This window comes from Carcharodon carcharias, chromosome 14 (assembly GCF_017639515.1).
Source record: "Carcharodon carcharias isolate sCarCar2 chromosome 14, sCarCar2.pri, whole genome shotgun sequence".
Taxonomy (NCBI): domain Eukaryota; kingdom Metazoa; phylum Chordata; class Chondrichthyes; order Lamniformes; family Lamnidae; genus Carcharodon; species Carcharodon carcharias.
The window spans coordinates 14169393-14187893 of NC_054480.1; the positions used below are offsets into that span (position 1 = coordinate 14169393).

At 41.6% G+C, this 18501-nt stretch overlaps 2 protein-coding genes across 3 annotated transcripts in view; one reads left to right on the forward strand and one right to left on the reverse strand.

Moving 5' to 3' along the window:
- The window catches only part of rbck1 (RanBP-type and C3HC4-type zinc finger containing 1), a 46938-nt gene extending 38362 nt beyond the window's left edge, over positions 1-8576 (forward strand). Inside the window, exons 11-13 of the mRNA XM_041204481.1 lie at positions 2795-2893; positions 5335-5478; positions 6176-8576. Coding sequence (XP_041060415.1) covers positions 2795-2893; positions 5335-5478; positions 6176-6256 — 324 coding nt within the window. The 3' untranslated portion in view covers positions 6257-8576. The remainder of the gene's footprint in view (positions 1-2794; positions 2894-5334; positions 5479-6175) is intronic.
- A 7692-nt stretch (positions 8577-16268) lies between these two features.
- The window catches only part of tbc1d20 (TBC1 domain family, member 20), a 47954-nt gene continuing 45721 nt past the window's right edge, over positions 16269-18501 (reverse strand). For both annotated transcript variants that reach the window (XM_041204781.1, XM_041204779.1), the window contains one exon: positions 16269-18433. In XM_041204781.1, the coding sequence (XP_041060715.1) occupies positions 18178-18433 (256 nt within the window). In that variant the 3' untranslated portion in view covers positions 16269-18177. The remainder of the gene's footprint in view (positions 18434-18501) is intronic.

The window sequence follows — 18501 nt, forward strand, 5'->3', positions numbered from 1 at the left end:
TGTTCAGCTATTTGACGGTGCTGGATGCAGCATGCCACACTCAACACGACTAAATGCTGGATATGAAAGCAAAATGCCGCTGATGCTGGAAATCTGGAATTAAAACAGAAAATGCTGGAAAAAGTCAGCAGGTCATGGCAGCATCTGTGGAGAGAGAAACAGAGTTAACGTTTCCAGTCCATATAACTCTTCTTCAGAGCCCTGGATATTCTTGCTTTGATAAACTTCCTGAAGGTGGAAATTTTTTTGTGTGGGTGTGTTTTAGTGGCTGTCTTTCTCACCAGGAAGGCCTGCAGAGTGAACTTGTCACCGACACACCTTGCTGCCAACTTTTGAGGAGTGTACCCATCGGGTCCAAATGTGACGATTCACCTTTTTCTGCACCTCCTGCATCATCCTCTCGCTGCCCCCATCAGTAAAGGAAGGAGCCCTGCCTTGGAGCAGGCTGCTTGCAGCTCCTTCAGCCATGTCTAAGGTTGGCAGCTCAGTTGTTATGCCTGTTGGACGTTGGTCTGTTTTCCCTCTAGTGCCCAGTGGCAGGCTTTTAAATCTGCTCCTGTGCCAGATGACTTAGTCCAGTGGCAACTATTCTACCTGCACAGTGCCCCATCCACAGGGGATTTGCGAGTAATAGTCAAATGAGCAGATCATAAGGTGACACCTCAGAGTGCAGCACTCCCTCAGTCCTGGAGTAACAGCTTAAATTTTGTACTTAAACCTCTGAACACAATAATTCAGAACAAATACCCTTGAATAAAGGGGAACATAGGAATATAGGAGTAGGTGGAGGCCATTCAGCCCCTCAAGCCTGCTCCACCAGTCAACTAGATTATGGCAATTCATCTACCTCTCAATGCCATTTTCTTGCACTATCCCCATTACCTTGATGTCATTATTATGTAGAAATCTATCAATCCCTGCCTCGAACATACTCAATGGCTGAGCTTCCACAACCCTCTGGGGTAGAGAATTCCAAAGATTCACTAGCCTCTCAGTGAAGAAATTCCTCCTCATCTCAGTCCTAAAAAGCTTTCCCCTTATTGAGACTGCTTCCCCTGGTTCTAGTCCCCATCCCCATCCCCTCCCAGCCAGCAGGAACATCTTTCCTGCATCGACCCCTTAAGAATTTTGTAAGTGTCAATGAGATCACCTCTCATTTTTCTGAACTCTGGAGAATACAGGCCCAGTCTCCTCAATCTCACCTCATAGGACAGTCCTGCCATCCCAGGGATCAGTCTGGTGCACTCCCTCTATGACAAATATATCCTTCCTTAGGTAAAGGTCCAATACTGTACACAATACTCGGGGTCTAACCAAGGTCCTATACAGTTGAAACATCTTTACTACTGTTCTCAAGTCCTCTTGCGATAAAGGCTAACATACTATTTGCCTTCCTAATTGCTAGCTTCACCTGCCTGTTAGCTTTCAGTGACTTATGAACAAAGACACCCAGGTCTCTTTGGACATCAACCCTTTCTAGTCTCTCAGCATTTAAGAAATACTCTACATTTCCATTCCTCCTACCCAAGTGGATAACCTTACTCTTTTCCACATTAAGTTCTATCAGCCATGTTTTTGCCCACTCACTTAACCTGTCCAAATCCCCTTGAAGCCTCTTTGCAGCCTCCTCGTTATACACATTCCCATCTAGTTTTGTGTCACCTGCAAACTTGGAAGTAGTACATTTGGTTCCCATATCTAAATTAGTTATATCGTTTGTGAGCAGCTGGGGCCCAAGTACTGTTACTTGCAATACCCCACTAGTCACAGCCTGCCAACCAGAGAATGGCCTGTTTATTCCTACTTTTTTTTTGTCCATTAACCAATTCTCAATCCATTACCCCCAATCCCATAAGCTCTAATTTTATTTACTAACCCATGTGGGACCTTATCAAAAGTCTCCTGAAAATCCAAATGCAGCACATCCACTGGTTCCCCTCATCTATTCTGCTAGTAATATCCTCAAAAACCTCCAACAGGTTTGTCAAATACCATTTCCCTTTCATAATTCCATGTTACCACCACTCAGTTTTACCATTATTTTCTAATTGTTCAGTTATCACATCTTTTATAATAGATTCCAACATTTTCCTTACTACTGACGTCAAGCTAACAAGTCTGTATTTTCCCCATTTTCTCACTCCCTCCTTTCTTACATTTCAAGTTAGAATTCAGTGGTTTATTATGTAGGAAAACACAGGATTTGAGCGGTTCATTATTTGGAACTATAATGCAGAGTTCATAAATATACAGTAAAAAGACAATGATGAAAACAGAGATCAAAATCTTAAAAAGAAAAAAATGGAAACACTTGCATTTATATAGTGCTTTCGCAACCACCAGATGTTATAAAGCATTTTACAGCCAATGAAATACTTTAGAAATGTAGTCACTGTTGTAATGTAGGGAGCCCAGCAGCCAACTCCCACAAACAGCAGTGATAATGACCATATAATCCATTTTTGTGATGCTGATTGAGGAATAAATATTGGTCATAACACTGAGGATAATTCCCCTGATCTTCAAAATAATGCCATGAGATCTTTTACATTCACCCAAACAGATTTAACAGATTGAACAGGTTGGTTTATCAGTTCATATGAAAAATGGTACCTCCAACAGCGCAGCACTCCCTCAGTGCTGCACTGAAGTGTCAGCCTTAATTTTGTTCGTGCTCAAACCCTGCAGTGAGACATGAATCTAAAGTCTTGCGACGCAGAGGTAAGAGTGCTACTAACTGAGCCACAGCTCACTCACTGAAAAAATAAATAATCTCTTCTGCTCCTCAACACAGGCTATCCACGAAGGAATGGACTGCAAGCAGTATCAGGACGATCTCAAAATTCAAGCTGAAAATAACAAAGCCGCAAAACAGACTGCTGACATGCTCACGGTGAAGGACTTTTGTATTTATTTTTGATGACGAATTCTTAAAGTAATGGGGAGAATTTTCTCCCTGTCGGCGGGCGATTCAGGCGCGTAGCTGATTGCCATCCACGATTGGCTGCACGCCGCCATTTTGGGTGGGTGGGCCAATTAAGCCTCACCCAGCATGACGCGCACCCGGAAGCGCTTAGCGCTACCTGTGCGGGTGGGGGGAGTAGGCTGAGTTGGGGCCTGTGCTCTTTCGCGCATGTGTGTGAAAGAGCGCAGAAATCACCCTGAGGCACAGAGCTGCCTCAGGGAGATGAATTTGATTTGGAAAACTTGAAAAAAAGAATTTAAAAAATTATTCAGACATGTCCCCTCATGTGGCAGTGTCACATGAGCTGGCACATGTCAATGAATTTTACTAAAAATTTTTATTACAGTTATAAACCTTTCATGAAATCTCATCCTGGATGTGGCTGAGGTTCCATGAAAAAGGTTGGACGGGCAGCTCAGTTAATTATTTCAATTGGTCTTTAAATGACCTTATTAGGCCTTTGACAGTTCAACGGGCACACAGCCGACTCCGGTGCACGCCCACCGAACTGAAGATCAGAATGATGCGCGGTGATGTCAGGACGCACGCCCGATATCACCACGCATCATTTTACATGTTGATGAGCGGGACCAGCCCTTGCATGCCGACCAGAAGATTCAGGCCAATGTTTTTTGGGTTTCCAAGATCACGGTGGGGGGAGCAGAACTGAGGAGAAAAGTTATCAGCCAACTCATGAGGCGAAAAGATGCATTTATATAGAATCTTTAACATAGTAAAACGTTCCAAAGTGCTTAAAAAGACCATTAAATATAACTATGATTAAACCTAGAAATATTCTGTCTCTGACAGGCGAGGACCATGCCATTTGACACATCAGACATTATCTCTTTACTTGTTGGCAATTTCTGGCACCCTAAAAATGTTTACAGATCTGCTTTCACCTCTGAATGTTCACTCAGAAATGACTACAGACTTAGAGAAAATTGCAGTGACAAATTGTGGCACCTGGGTTTGAATCTGGCGCATACAGTGGGATTCACATCTCCTCTAATCAATCCATACGGAATATAGTCTGGCCACATATGGCAATCTTGTTTTGGAAGATCACAATAGATAGTAAAGGTGGCCAAAATGCCATACTGGTGTAGTGGAAAATTCCCTTCAGAATCTGAGTAAAACATCCCAGATAACTGTGCTCCTCCTATTCTGGGTTCTTATATATTCCCAATTTTAACTGTACCACAATTGGCGGTTGTGTCTTTAGCTATCTGGATCCTAAACTCTGGAATTCCCTCCCTGCACCTCTCTCTCTTCTCCTTTAAGACACTACTTAAAACTTCCCTCTTTGATCTCGGTTAGCTGTCCTAATATTCTCCTTGTATGGCTTGGAGTCAATTTTTTTTTGATGAAGTGCCTTGCGGCATTTTACAATGTACAGTTGTTGTGCTGGGAGTGCTTGATGATCAACATGGGAACGTGTTCCATTTCCAAGAGCCAATATGAAAACTTATCCAAAAATAAAAACTCCTCTGTATATAGTCAGCTCAGTTATGATTCAGCTACTCTCTTAAACTGATTGTATGCTTTTCCTTTTCAAATTCTAAACCAAAGGGTACAATTCTAAAGCGGATGCAGAAACAGACCTGTTGAAGGTGGCAGGGCAGGTTGAGAAAGTGGTTAATAAGGCATAAGGGATGCTGAAATTTATAAATACAGACGGTACAAAAGCAAGGAATTATGGTCAACCTTTATAAAATACTGGTTTAGCTGCAACTGGAAGTATTGCGTCCAATTCTGGGCACTGCACTGTAGGAAGGATGTGAAGACATTAGAGAGGCTACAGAAAAGATTTACTAGAATGGTTCTAGGAATGAGTTACCTGGGCAGATTGGAGATGTTCTCCTTAGAGAAGGTTGAGAGGAGACTTGTTAGAGGTGTTCAAAATCATGAGGGGTCTGGGCAGAGTTGACAGGGAGAATCTGTTCCCATTGTTGGAAGAATTGAGAACCAGAGGGCACCAATTTAAAGTAATTGGCAAAAGAACCAATGGCGACACAAGGAAAACCTTTTAATTAAACACAGCGTGTAGTTAGGTTCTGGAATCAGCTAGCTGTATGTGGTGGAGGCAAATTTAAGTAAGGCTCTCAAAAGGATTATTACCTGAAAAGACTTTGCGGGTGGAGAGTGGGACTAGGTGAGTTGATCTTGCAGGGAGCTGTCATGAACATGATAGGCCAAATGGCCTCCATCTCATTCTATGATTCTTTTCAGCTCAGCGTGATTCAGTAAGCACTTAATCAAAAGCACCTTCTTGTCAAAATTCCATGGTCCTGGGATTGAATCAGTTGAACAAAGGCAATTTGTTCTCTTGTGGTTCTACCCTAATTATGTGATTCTTATCCTTACAGGCACTGCTGCATAAGGGAGAGGCCATGAATTGTCCTCAATGCAAGATTGTGGTACAGAAAAAGAGTGGCTGCGATTGGCTACGTTGCACTATGTGTAAAACTGAGATTTGCTGGGTGACAAAGGGGGCTCGCTGGGGACCTAGGGTATGTGTCTACATCGTTACATACAATTGCATTGAAGTTACAGCACAGAGACAGGCCATTCAACATAACTGCTCTAATGCCAGTGATAATGCACTACACAAGAAGCTTGAGGAGCCTATAGTTCCATGTTGCTTTTTCCATAGCAACATCTCAACCGATCAGAGTCAACTTGCCCACCAATCAGCACCCTTTTCTCCTGTGGTATAAATTGTTATGATTGTCTGAGATTTGGCATTCTTGCAATTGTCCTGATGAGAGCAAGATGAAAAACTGCAGCAACATGTCTCTTTTCTGCAATATTCAAATTGTAGCATCGTTACTGCACCCTATCTTAGATCCAGTTAGTCTTGGCCAGGGATCGAACCCACTTTCCTGCTTTGTATGGTTCAGAATCACAAAGTATTCACAAAGAATCACACATCTAGCAAGGGAGACGATAGAGAGAGCGCACGAGCCACCTAGTCTGGGAGGGGAGCGGGGGGAAAAAGGCTGACAACAGTGCTGTAATAACCGGGATCCGGTTTGATTCCCTCCTGCAATGTCTTCATTCGGCCCGAGTTAGTAAAATAGCTGAATGTGTTATCAACATCAGACTTGCCGTATGACATTGCCACAGCACTCGTGTCTGTCCCATTTAGGGTGATTATTTGTTTTGTCAACGTGTAGATTTCACTGACTTTCCGATTTACCTTTTCAGGGTACAGGCGACACAAGTGGAGGATGCCGCTGCCGTGTCAATGGTAAACCATGCCATCCCAACTGTCAGAATTGCCACTAAATGTATTTGCATCCAGTTAGAATTGGGCACAAACAGTGAAGACCACAGCAATGTAAATTGTGACATTTCCTGATGTGCACATCTCTGCTGTCTGGGAAACTAAACCAGTAGCGATGTCCTCTTAAGAAGTTGGAATTCAAGCAAATGTATGTCTGATTCAAAAGCATTGAATTCCAATACTTTGGGTAAAACCACTTTCTACTGCATACAGACAAATGTGTTGCCCCTGAGTCAGCATGGTGGACCATGTACTCAGAGCTGGTCCCACACATTTATATGTGTAAATGGGATTTCCACCGCAATCCCAACAAAAATCACAGATGAAATTCCTGGCCCTGTGGACGCAGAGTTAGTCACTGTCCTCTGACAGTAGAGTTTGAATCATGCTTCAATACGTGGCTACAGCATAGAAGGAGGCCATTCAGATGGTTGAACCACGTCAGCTCTCTGCAAGGACAGCTCAACTAGTCCCACCCACTGCAACTTATTTTCATTTCATATAATTACCCAATTACCTGAAAGACATGATTGAATCTGCCTCCACCACAATCTCAGGTAGTGCATTTGATATCCTAACCACTTACTGCTTAAAGAAGTTTTTCTTCATGTCACCCTTGTATTTGTTTGCCAATCACCTTCATTCAGTTGCTGCCCTCTGGTTTGAGCACCTTCTGGCAATGGGAAGTTTCTCCCTGTCTGTTCAGATGCCTCATGATTTTGAGCACCTCTATCGATTCCCCTCTCAACCTTCCCTTCTCTAAAGAGGACAGCTCCAGCTCTTCTCCAATTTATCTATGTAATTGAAGTCCCTCATCCCTGGAACCATCGTGTAAATCTTTTCTGCGCCCTTCCTAAGGCCTTCACATCCTTCCTAAAGTGTGGTGCCCAGAATTGGACACAGTACTCCAGTTGTGGATAGCCAGTCTTTTGTACTCTATGCTTCTATTTATAAAATCCAGGACACAGGATGTCTTATTAACCACTTTCAAAAATTTGTACACATACACCCCCAGGTCCCCCTGCTCCTGCACTACCTTTAGAATTGTATCCTTTGTTTTATATTGACCCTCCTCACTCTTTCTACCACAATGTATCACTTCACACTTCCCTGCATTAAATGTGTCTGCCAGTCTCTTTCCTCTTGAAATCCACCACTATCCTCCTTGCAGTTCGTAATACTTCCAAGTTTTCTGTCAGTTGCAAATTTTGAGATTGTGCCCTGCACACACAAGTCTAGGTTATTAATATGAATCAAAAAAAGAGGCCTTAATACCCCCTGGGGAACCCCACTGTTTACCTCTCTCCAATGTGAAAAACCACTACCCTGTTTCCTGTCACTCAGCCAACTTTGTATCCATGCTACCACTGTCCCTTTTATTCCATGGACTTTAACTTTGCTGACAAGCCTGTTATGTGGCACTTTATCAGATGCCTTTTGGAAGTCCACATCAACCACGTTATTCTCATCCAAAAACTCAAGCGAGTTAGTTAAACAAATCCATGCTGGCATTTGCCAGGGTTCCAAGTGGAATGAGTGGGAGGTATTCTGCAGCAGGTATGAATTCACAACACATGTCCTTAACTTCTTACTCCACTTAGATGACAAGGATGGGTTAATAAATGAACGTTACACACTGGTGCAGAACATAAAAAGTTTATAGTGAGAAAAGACAAGTTTTAACTCACTCAGCATGAGAAAATAAGCAAAATTTTTTATGAACAGAATTAAGGTATGCTTTAGGAACACCCAGTTTTCCCTGCACTAAGGCATGCAATCCCTGACAGGGGAAAGGGGCTTGATGCTGATATTTAGTACATACCTGAACACAACATTTTCATTAAAAAAATACATTCTCATTATATACAATCCTGATCTTTGTAGCAGTGAAACTCTGCCATGGACAAAAATGATCAACTCCCACCCATCCCACTGCAAGTCTGACAGAATAGCCATAGAAACCACAGAAAAGCTGCACCCGTGATGTTTCTCATGGGTTTCAGCCACTCTTCTGGTCAAGTTACGACGGACAAATGGGCGAGTCCTGGTGAGAATTTGCCCTGTAATTCTTAGACATGTCCTTCTGCTCAAAGCACAATCTGTTTTCAAGATTGTCGCGAACCACGTGATACATTGCTCAGGCATTTTACATATATGGTGCCTTTCTGGGAAGGGCCTTATTTAGAATTAAAGATCCTATTCTGTATGGTTAAAGTGACATTCAGATGAAAATCCAAGATCAGATACTGCTGAGATTGACATTGCCCATTCTTTGTCTATGTGTGTATATATTATAAATAAAAGTTCACATTTGAAAAAGGACCTAATTTTTCGTGAAATGATTTACACTTGCTGTTCACTGACTTAGTGTAAGATATATGGAAGGGTCTGGGTATGTTCACCTGCATATCTATTGGTACAAGCATTGGTGTAAAACCCCTAAAGCAGCTAAATGAGAAAGACTTATGCGTAGCCTTTCCAATGGACTGTTCAGCCTGCACTATTCAGCAGAACACTGGGAAACAAGAAGGGAAAGCAGGAATACCGCTCGGCTCTGACTTTTCTCTGGAGCCACTTCATCGTATGCCCTTACTAATAATTTTTTAGTAACATTGGTGAAGAACAGCCAGGCATTACACCATGGCAGAGAAGACAGCAAACTTCATTCTTCGACATCCGATATCTCCAAGGGTGCAATTGAACAAACAGACTCCTCAGGGTGTGGATACCACCAAGTCACCTGGAGGAAGCTGGCATAGACTTATAGACATTTACAGCACAGAAGGAGGCCATTCGGCCCATTGTGTCCATGCCAGTCAACAAAGATCTGACTACAATAATCTCATTTTCCAGCGCTTGGCCCATAGCCCTGGAGGCTATGGCAACGCAAGTAAATACCTAAGTACTTCTTAAATGTTATGAGAGTTTCTTACTCAACCACCCTTTCAGGCAGTGAGTTCCAGACTCCCATCACCCTCTGGGTGAAAAATTTTCCCCTCAACTCCCCCTTCTTAGCTTTCTATCTCTTACCTTAAATCTCTGCCCCCTGGTTATTGGCCCCTCTACTAATGGGAAAAGTGTCTTGTCAAATCTTTCACTCGCAGGACTTAAAAGTTCCACATCCTCAGTAGGATAAGCAAGATAACAAACACATTACTTCCCTCCCATTTTTCCCTTGCTTACCCTGGGCAACAAAGCACACTGTTCACTCTCTTAAATCAACATCTCCACAGTTAACCCTTCACAACGATCCAATTTCCTATGTTGCACTGTGGCTACACAGCCCTCGATATTCCTGAGATGTCCAAATCTATTGATAGAGCAGTACTGTGTAGGGCTTTGGGTCTCTTTACCTAAGGAAGGATATACTTGCCATTAGTGTAACGAAGATTCACTAGGGTGATTCACAGATAAGGGAATTGTCTCATGTGGAGGATCAAATAGGACTATATTCCCTAGAATTTAGAAGATAGATATGATTTCATTGAAACATAAAAAATTGTTAAGGGGCTTAAAAGGGTAAATGCTGCAAGGATGTTTCCACTGGTTCTCAAGCTACTAAACAGCACCCCCAAGTGGTTTCAAAGAATACTATTAAAACACCAAAAGTTCCGTCTGAAAGCATCAGTGGAGAAAAGATGGTCTGAGCAGGTACACTGAGCAGAGCATGCCTGCCAGGTGTTAACACCTGAGACTTTACATATAAACTGAAAGAAATGGATTATTGAGAAGCCCTCCCAGTTGGACGTTCATGCTGATGACTCAATCATGCAACAGCGAATGATCCCATTCAGAAGCAATTGCGTGTATCGTTCAGTAAGAAGTGTGATCAAGTCAGAGGCATCTGAGTGCCTCCAAACTTATCTTGACTTTTGAGATGAGCTGTACAAGGAGATTTGATATGCAAGGGACAACTCACGACATCAGCTACATTACTTATATCAGTAGCTTGTTAACCTCTTATTTGGTCCAGGATCACATTAGAGCTTAAACAATACAAAGTGTGATATATCATGAAGAGATATTAATGTCTATAATATCTCTTCATGACAGATAACTGCTTGGCTCATCGGAGTTCTCCAAATAAGGAACCATTACCACAGTATGGGATTGTGGCTAGGCCTTGGTCAGGGGTTTAAAACTCTGGAAATTAGTATATTCTTTCTTCGAGGAAAAAACATGATAAGAGATGTCATGTTGGTGGTGTGTGGCGTGAGTCATAAAATTCATCATGTGACTCATCAATATAAATAAAGTGTTGATACTCTTTGTAATAACTCATGGTTGTGCCTAATTAAAGAGCTTTTGATACATTAAATGGCTAAAAATAGGTGGGTTACTTAGGTTTGTAGTGATTGAGGAACAAAATATAAAAACAAAAGATTATGCTCGAACTTTATAGATCACTGGTTAAGCCTCAGGTTGAGTACGGTGGATAATTCTATGCATCACACTTCAGTGAAGATGTAAAGGTTGTAGAAAGGGTACTGGGCTGGCTCTTTGAAATATCAGTCCTATTTAGTTCCACATCTCTACTTTTTTGTCTGTAACCCTCTAAGTTTCTGATTTTCAAATACCTGTCCAACTCCCTTTCAAAATTATTTATGGAAATAGCTTTTCAGTTAGAGTGTTCCAGATCCTGACAACACTCTGATTTCTGTGCTCAAATTCCCTGTATGTTCCTCCTGTCACACAAGCCTCTGAAAGATCATTCCTTTCTAAATTTTTACCCGACAATGTTTCATGTGGCAGGCACGTGCTGGAGTCGGCTGCATGCCCGCCAATATGTAAACGGCCTGTTAAGGAATTTAAGGAATTAATTAACATAATTGTTAACGCTGGCCTGCAATCATAAGGTTGGCGGGCAGGTGAAAAGGCCAAGCGGCCTTCATGTTTTTTAGGGAACCTCATCCACGAGCAGGATGAGGTTTCCTAAAGCTTTTATTAAATAAAAAAATTTTCCTAAATATAAAAACATGTCCCATCTCATATGACACGGTCACATGAGGGGACATGCTTAAATAAATTCTTAAACCATTTATTTAATAATTTCAATATCAGTTCAAACTCCGAGGCACAATGTGAAGGACTACTGGCCCCGAGTTTCCCTCCTCCCTCCGCCCGTACAGGTAGTACTGAACGCTACGGCTCACGTCTACACTGGGCAGGCCTTAATTGGCCCACCCGCCTAAAATGGCGGCGGGGAGCCGATTGTGGGTGGCAAATAAGCATTTTTCTAACCCAACTGATCTGCCTGTATCTTTGCATCATCCATTAAGTGCCATGCACCTCTGCGGTTAAACATTTGAGGGAGGCTAATGCAAGTGCCACAAACGTTAGGCCAGCTTTATATATCCTGCCTTGAATTTCCACGGGAATTCTCTTGCCATAATTTGGACAGGGAAACCATTAGGGGAAACAATGTCAAGTTGTTTTGTTATTTGTGGATGAACCTTCAGAGAAATGGCAAACATCATCCCTGCCCACACCACCACCACCCCCCCCCCCAACAAAACCAGGAAAATTCCAAGGTTTCTTGGTATCACTAATCCCCATGCTCAGTTTACTTTTGCTACTCGCGATCTAGACCAACACTTGCCAAACTATTTTCCTTTATTACCCCATTTTAACACTTGAAAATTAGCATGACCCCAGACACCAACAAAAATAAAAACAGCAATTAAACAGCATAATAACAATCAGTATTTAATTATTAAAGTTCACCTATTATAGATCACCATCTAATCATCACTATATAAATATGAAATAAAAACAGAAAATGCTGGAAAAACTCAGGTCTGGCAGCATCTGTGAAGAAACAAGCTTAACGTTTTCAGTCTGTTTGACTTCTTCAGAGCTGAAGAGGTAGAAATGTGATGGGTTTTGTACTGTTGAAGAGAGGGGGTGGAGCAAAATAGAGCATCAGGGTCAAAGTAGAAAGTCACGTATAAATATGAAAGTCTGTGATGAAAATCCCAAGCTCCCAACGACCGGGCTGCTAGTGTAGCTATATCCACATCCACCTCCATTGTCGCTGCTCCTGGAAACCTCTGATGCGTAGTTACATCATACACACCTGATCAGAGCCGCATAGCTCAGTATCCCAACGGTTACTTCCCACTACTGGGACAATTCAAGGAAGGAGGTTAATGTGATTTTGTTTCACATGACCCCATTTGCTGTTTCTGCCACCCCAATTGGAGTCATGATCCACAGTTTGGGAATCACTGATTTAGACAAATAATAGTATAACTTAGTGGTCTGACAATGAGACACCCTTACCTTGTCAGATGAACTGGATATCATAAACTTCACGTGTTCTTGTGAGAGTTTGGTCCAGCTTCCCAAAGGCAGACTGATTCATACACGAATTAGACTAGGCTGGGTGCAAATCCACTAGTTTTATTTAGCAATCTTTAAGGGAACATTTGAAGCAATTGCCATCAGAATATGACTTGACTATGTATCTCTTCTCGTTAATAAATTATGCCACACTTGTCCTATTTCTGAAACCTGGCCAGCTATCTCAACCTAGGCTAGCTTCCATTTACAAAGAGACTTGTCACCACCCTGGGTTAATTGATAGTCTTCGAACTGATTTAGGACATGCGTCGCTCTGCACCTTCATTGAAGCTTTCCAGGTCAAGAAGATTAATCATCTTGTTTCTGACTGTTTCCTTGACTGAGGTTAGTCAGTAGAGACATCAATTAGGCACACTATCGCTTCCCCCACCCCTTCCAAAGGTAGACTCATTGAAATAAACTCCTGTTGTTATCTGGACTGATCCTAACATAACAATATTAGGTGACAGAGACTGCTCAACAACCTCTCTCCATTTGTTCCAGGTCATTAAGGATCAGTTTCAAATGCTGCTCATTACCTTTCAGGTGATCTCATTAACATTCTAATCCCCTCCATCCGAATGGCTCCAACACACGTCTTAGGGTGGATTCAAAACATTTGTGAACTCAATTTATCATAAAAGCAATACTTCAAAGTAACTCATGTCCTCGACCCAACCATCTTCAGCTGCTTCATCAATGAAGTTCGCTGATGATTGAGCAATGTTCAGCACCATTCATAACTCAGATACTGAAGCAGTACAAATGCAGAAAGACCTGGAGAATATCAAGACTTGGGCTGACAAGTGACAAGTAACATTTGTGCCACACAAGGGCCAGACCAGAGAGAATCTAACCATTGCCCCGTGACAAATACTGTGGCTACAAGAGGTCAGGGGCTAGGAATCCTGTGGTGAGTAACTCACCTCCTCACTCCCCAAAGCCTGCCCACCATCTACTAGGCACAAGTCAGGAGTGTGATGGAATACTTCCCACGTTCCTGGTTGAACGTAGCTCCAACAACACTCAAGAAGCCCAACACCATCCAGGACTAACGGGTCCACACCCAAATAAACATGAAAGTCTGTGACGAAGAGTCTGGGCTTCCAGTGATTGGGCTGCTGCAGTTGCTAAATCCGCATCCGCCTCCATTGTCACCTTTGGGAAGGTTAATGAGCCCACTTGATTCATACCCTCCACCACCAACACACAGTAGCAGCAGTGTGTACCATCTACAAGACGCACTGCAGGAATTCACCAAGGCTCCTTAGACAGAGCTTTCACACCCAAGACCACTACCATCTAGAAGGACAAGGGCAGCAGATAGATGGGAACACTACCACCTGGAAGTTCCTCTCCAAGCCACTCACCATCCTGACTTGGAAATACATCACTGGTCCTTCACTGTCGTTAGGTCAAAATCCTGGAATTCCCATGAATGAAAAAAATATCCAAATCCCTTCTGGTTAAAGTAGTTAAAAATCCCAACATGCACCAATAAGCAATTAATACAATGCCAGGCTTGAATCAGTGAGCTTTGAACAGCATTGCACTATACCCTGTTAAATGCAAATATTTATTTAAAATATACACTACTACATTTAAATGAAGTGCCAGGACTAAAAATAATTTGCAGTGTTTTGCACTACTATAGTGCTATAAAGCCTCACAGTCTGCCACCAAATCCTCTCATAACTACTGTCCTTTCTGGCCTACTTCTGAGAATGTTGGTGGGCCTCAATTAGGTTCAACTGAGAGCACTCAAATTCTGGTTCCAAGGCTCTGGGTTGAGTTCCATAGCAAGCTTTTAACTAACAATTAGGATTAACACTCCAAAATGGGACTGCTGCTTTGTTGATGATGAGATAATGAACCAAGGATTTATCTGATCATTCCACTGGAGCATATGGACATTAAGCTCCCACTGTAGTTCATTCATCACTGTTCCTTCCAATATCAGTGAGAAACAAAATTCTGGTGGATGTCACCTGTGCAGAATGTCTGTCCCGATCCCGCAAGGTAAGCACTGGACTTCAATAATAGTGAGCTGCAGTATTTTGGATGTGATAAATGAAAATATAAAATATTTCATGACCAAATACACAATTCTTTCAACTAAATACACAGTACATTGTAGAAATGCATTGCTATGAATTCAGTTAACTCTTTTGAGCATCCTCTTGTAGCTTAGAATGTGAAGATATTCTAAAAGTAACGTATGTACAATTATTCTATCTCATAACTATTCCAGTGGCTGCTATGGCTGTTTTAAGATATAGAACGAGCAACCTGATGGATTTTCTTCCTTCCTTCAGAATAATGTTCTCCTCTGCCCTTGCTAGGGCACAATTTCACCAGCACCCTTCCCAACTCCCTACCTGCAACTGTTGTTCATTTATTTTTTTTTTGCCAGTGCAAGTTTACAAAGCATTTAGCTGTAGGGGCATCACAATCAAACCTTATGCAATATTCAGCAAAATCCCACACGTACACTTTCAGCAAAGGTTATTGGATGGCAAGGAGGATGGAGCAGTTTCCACTGGCCTGGCAGAAATCAGCTAACTTAGCACATACTGGAACTGAAACCATATACCCCGAAACTTAAATAGTTAACAGCGGGAAGGAATTTACAATCTTAATTTTAATACTTGAATCTGACCCAAAGAAAATCAAGTAATAAAATCTATATTTCACAGTGAAAGTTGCTGTAGAATAAGTCACTGCAGAAGGAAAGAGCTGGGAGAAATGACAACAGATTTAAAAAATACCAAGAGATTTAGAAGCAAGCATGGTGTCACCAGAAAACACTTACCCATTAGAGAATGCGACACAAAGAAAATTCATTATACTTCAGCTTACGACACTACAGTTAATTAAACTCTCTCAATATGATAGCTTCATTAGATCTGGCCCAATATTAGACATCCTAAGGTATTAACTATCTATTTTGGTAGAAAGTGATCCCAAATCTGACAGACAGAAATGGATTCAAACATCAGGGTGAAAGGGTCGACTCAATAAAACAACTAACTGATGTTTGTAAGAGAGACACATCTATTCAATTAATGGCCTTTTCTCCTCTTGTAAAATTTGCAATGTAAAGATAACTAAAAAATTCTTTCTTAAACCCAAAACAATAATCAATTACAACAATAACCCAATCCAGATTTTATCTGGAATCCAAGTTACCACTGATCTGACAAAACATTGTGCTACTGCAGCTAAACCATTAACTGTGAACTTCATGCTCAACTAACAAATCAAGAGACCAAGAGTGGGGTGCCAGAACGTATGGATAATATTGGTTATCTTAGGTCACTAGTATCTCATTTACTATAGAGATTGTGTCCATGGTGTAACAGCATGCAGGCTCTTCTCATCCAGAGTTCCCCATCTCAGCTAAGGCACTCGGAGATGACCAGCATGAGGGGAAAAAGCAACTCATATCAGTCCCTCACTACTATGCAAGAAGTTCATGATCCAAGTACCTCTGAGGCCCCCAACAAAAGGTGACTCGTACCGCAACATTAAGAGTGGAAAGTAAAGGTGAAAGAAAAATTAAAACAAATAACTGTACAAATGCAGTTCCTTTTGTCACTGTCAATTCTATAAGTTGCCATTGGGTACCTTCACAGAGCTATGAATAAATCTTGTAACTGAGAAAACCAGGTGTCAGGGTTAAATTTTTGTGTATTGCATATCAAGGCTAACAGTACATTATCAAGACATAATTTCTTCATACCAGAGTCTCTAGCAACATAGCCTTATAAGGGCTAACTATACAAATTAAGAAGCCTTGTACTGAGGTTAGTGTGGCTGACTCACCATATATTAAGGCTGCAATATATTACAATTAAAAGAAGTTTCTGACGGGCTGCTTGTAACAGTGGCGTATTAATGAAACACTTGGATATTAAGCCTGTATGCATGTGTCACTTATTTTGAACAGATCCTGCTAATCATTTGCATGCAATGACTCTCCATATTTACAAAAATATAATAATTGGTCTTGAAGTGATCCAACCAGTCGTACTTTTCACCTTTACTTCAAGATGTTTTTCTGGTTTTTAATATAAACATGTTCAGGGTAGCTGAACGAAGAGAAAAGCTATTGTACCCTGCAGGCGATAGTTGAAAAACCTAGTCACCTAGGTGCATGTAAGCACTGCTAAAAGCAGGACAATTTGGAGTAGTAAAGGGAGAACAGAAAAAAAAAGACAGAAGTATAACTATCCTGAGGGAATGCCACTCAAGAAGTTCATCAATTGACTGGCATACCAAACTCATCCTGTCTACACATGGGCTGATCATCTATCTGAAACCCAAAACCCTGCACCGCTCCCCCTGCTAGACTCAAATACTTTTATTATCCATACTTCAGGATGGTGGAGCTAAGTGTCAGAATTGAGAGCTTTTGTCCTGTGACTTAATTCCACGAATGGATGAGCTTTTTTCAAAAAAAAACTATTTTCTGCCCTTTTCAAGGTGTTGACGCCCACTGTGGTGCAGCATCAAGGCAATAGCAAAGTGACCATTCTTTATTAATGTTGCATATTGGTATTCCAACATAATGATGAATGTTGGTATTCCAATCAAGTAAGAAAAGGCAGCTCAGCTAAGTCTCATTCCATCCAACTTGAACACTACAGCAGAAATCACTGCATTGCATAATGGAGCAGGAACCACAGTCAGGCTCTTACGCAGCCAACAGTACCACTCCATTGGTGCCAATCTGAGAGGCCAGCTAATTCCATGGAAATCATTTTCAAATCAGTCACATTCACTACAACATGATACTTTGCCAATTATGCAGGGAGAATGTGAACCAGATGGTTTTCATCAATCTCCAGAGATGGAACTTCGTCTGCTCTCTTTTAGCTAGGGTCAAAACCAGACCTTTCAGAAAGGAGTGTTCAAAAAGTTATATTACAATACATCAATCCCAAAATTAGGTTAAGTAACAAGTGGAATAAAGATGTTAACTACTGCAAATGTAATGGACCATTTTCGTGGCTTGACATGGATTTTCCACTTCAGCCAAACATTCTAATGGAGAGGGCAGATAAATTAATTCGGTCAAGCTACTGCCTAAAATAGCTCTCCAGCCTCCTAGGAATGGACAGAAGTTGGCCAGGATACCTCTTCAATGTTGCTCATCAACGCAAATTCACTTCCTTTCCTTGATAATGTGACTGAGATTGGCAATGATAATGTGACTGAGATTGGCAACACACTATATGAGAACTCAGCGGTACAAATTCATACTGTATCACTTAGTGGCAGTAGGTTTTAAAATGGGTCAATATCTCAAGATTTTATTTTTTTTAAAAAAGGTGACAGCAAAATGGATATTCTGCAATATATTGCAGCTTTATGTTGGTGTTAATCATTCACCAAATAGCAAACAAAAGGTTAGTGTTCAACCCAATCTAACCCTTAACTCAGTGTATTTTATCCTGCTTGCAGTCTTTAATGACACATTTTAAACTAAAAATAAAAGGCGATGACAAAGAAAAGTAGTGTGTCCCACCCTCAATATGTAGTTGGGGATTTGTAAAGTGGCTAAAAATGTTCTTCCTTCTCAAGGAAAAAGTTGCAGTTCAAACTTTGGTGCCCATTCCAGTGCAGTATTGACTACTGCATAGGCTGCTGCCCCCAGTGCCACAGTCAGCCCCATCACTGCCAGTTTTATCAACCTCCTGGTCCCTGTTATTGTCACAATCGCACTTGTTCTGGGTTCTTGCTGGAGCTGTTCTCTGAATCGCCTCCGGAGCACTGCATCAGGGCGCTGCTGAGCCGACACCAGTTCAAAATCCTTGAAGGTTGAGACTGCGGTGCTGTGGGGATGGACAGACAAAATGCCTCCATTAGGCAATTCAAGTGCAGTGCAAAAGAAAGTCTCAAA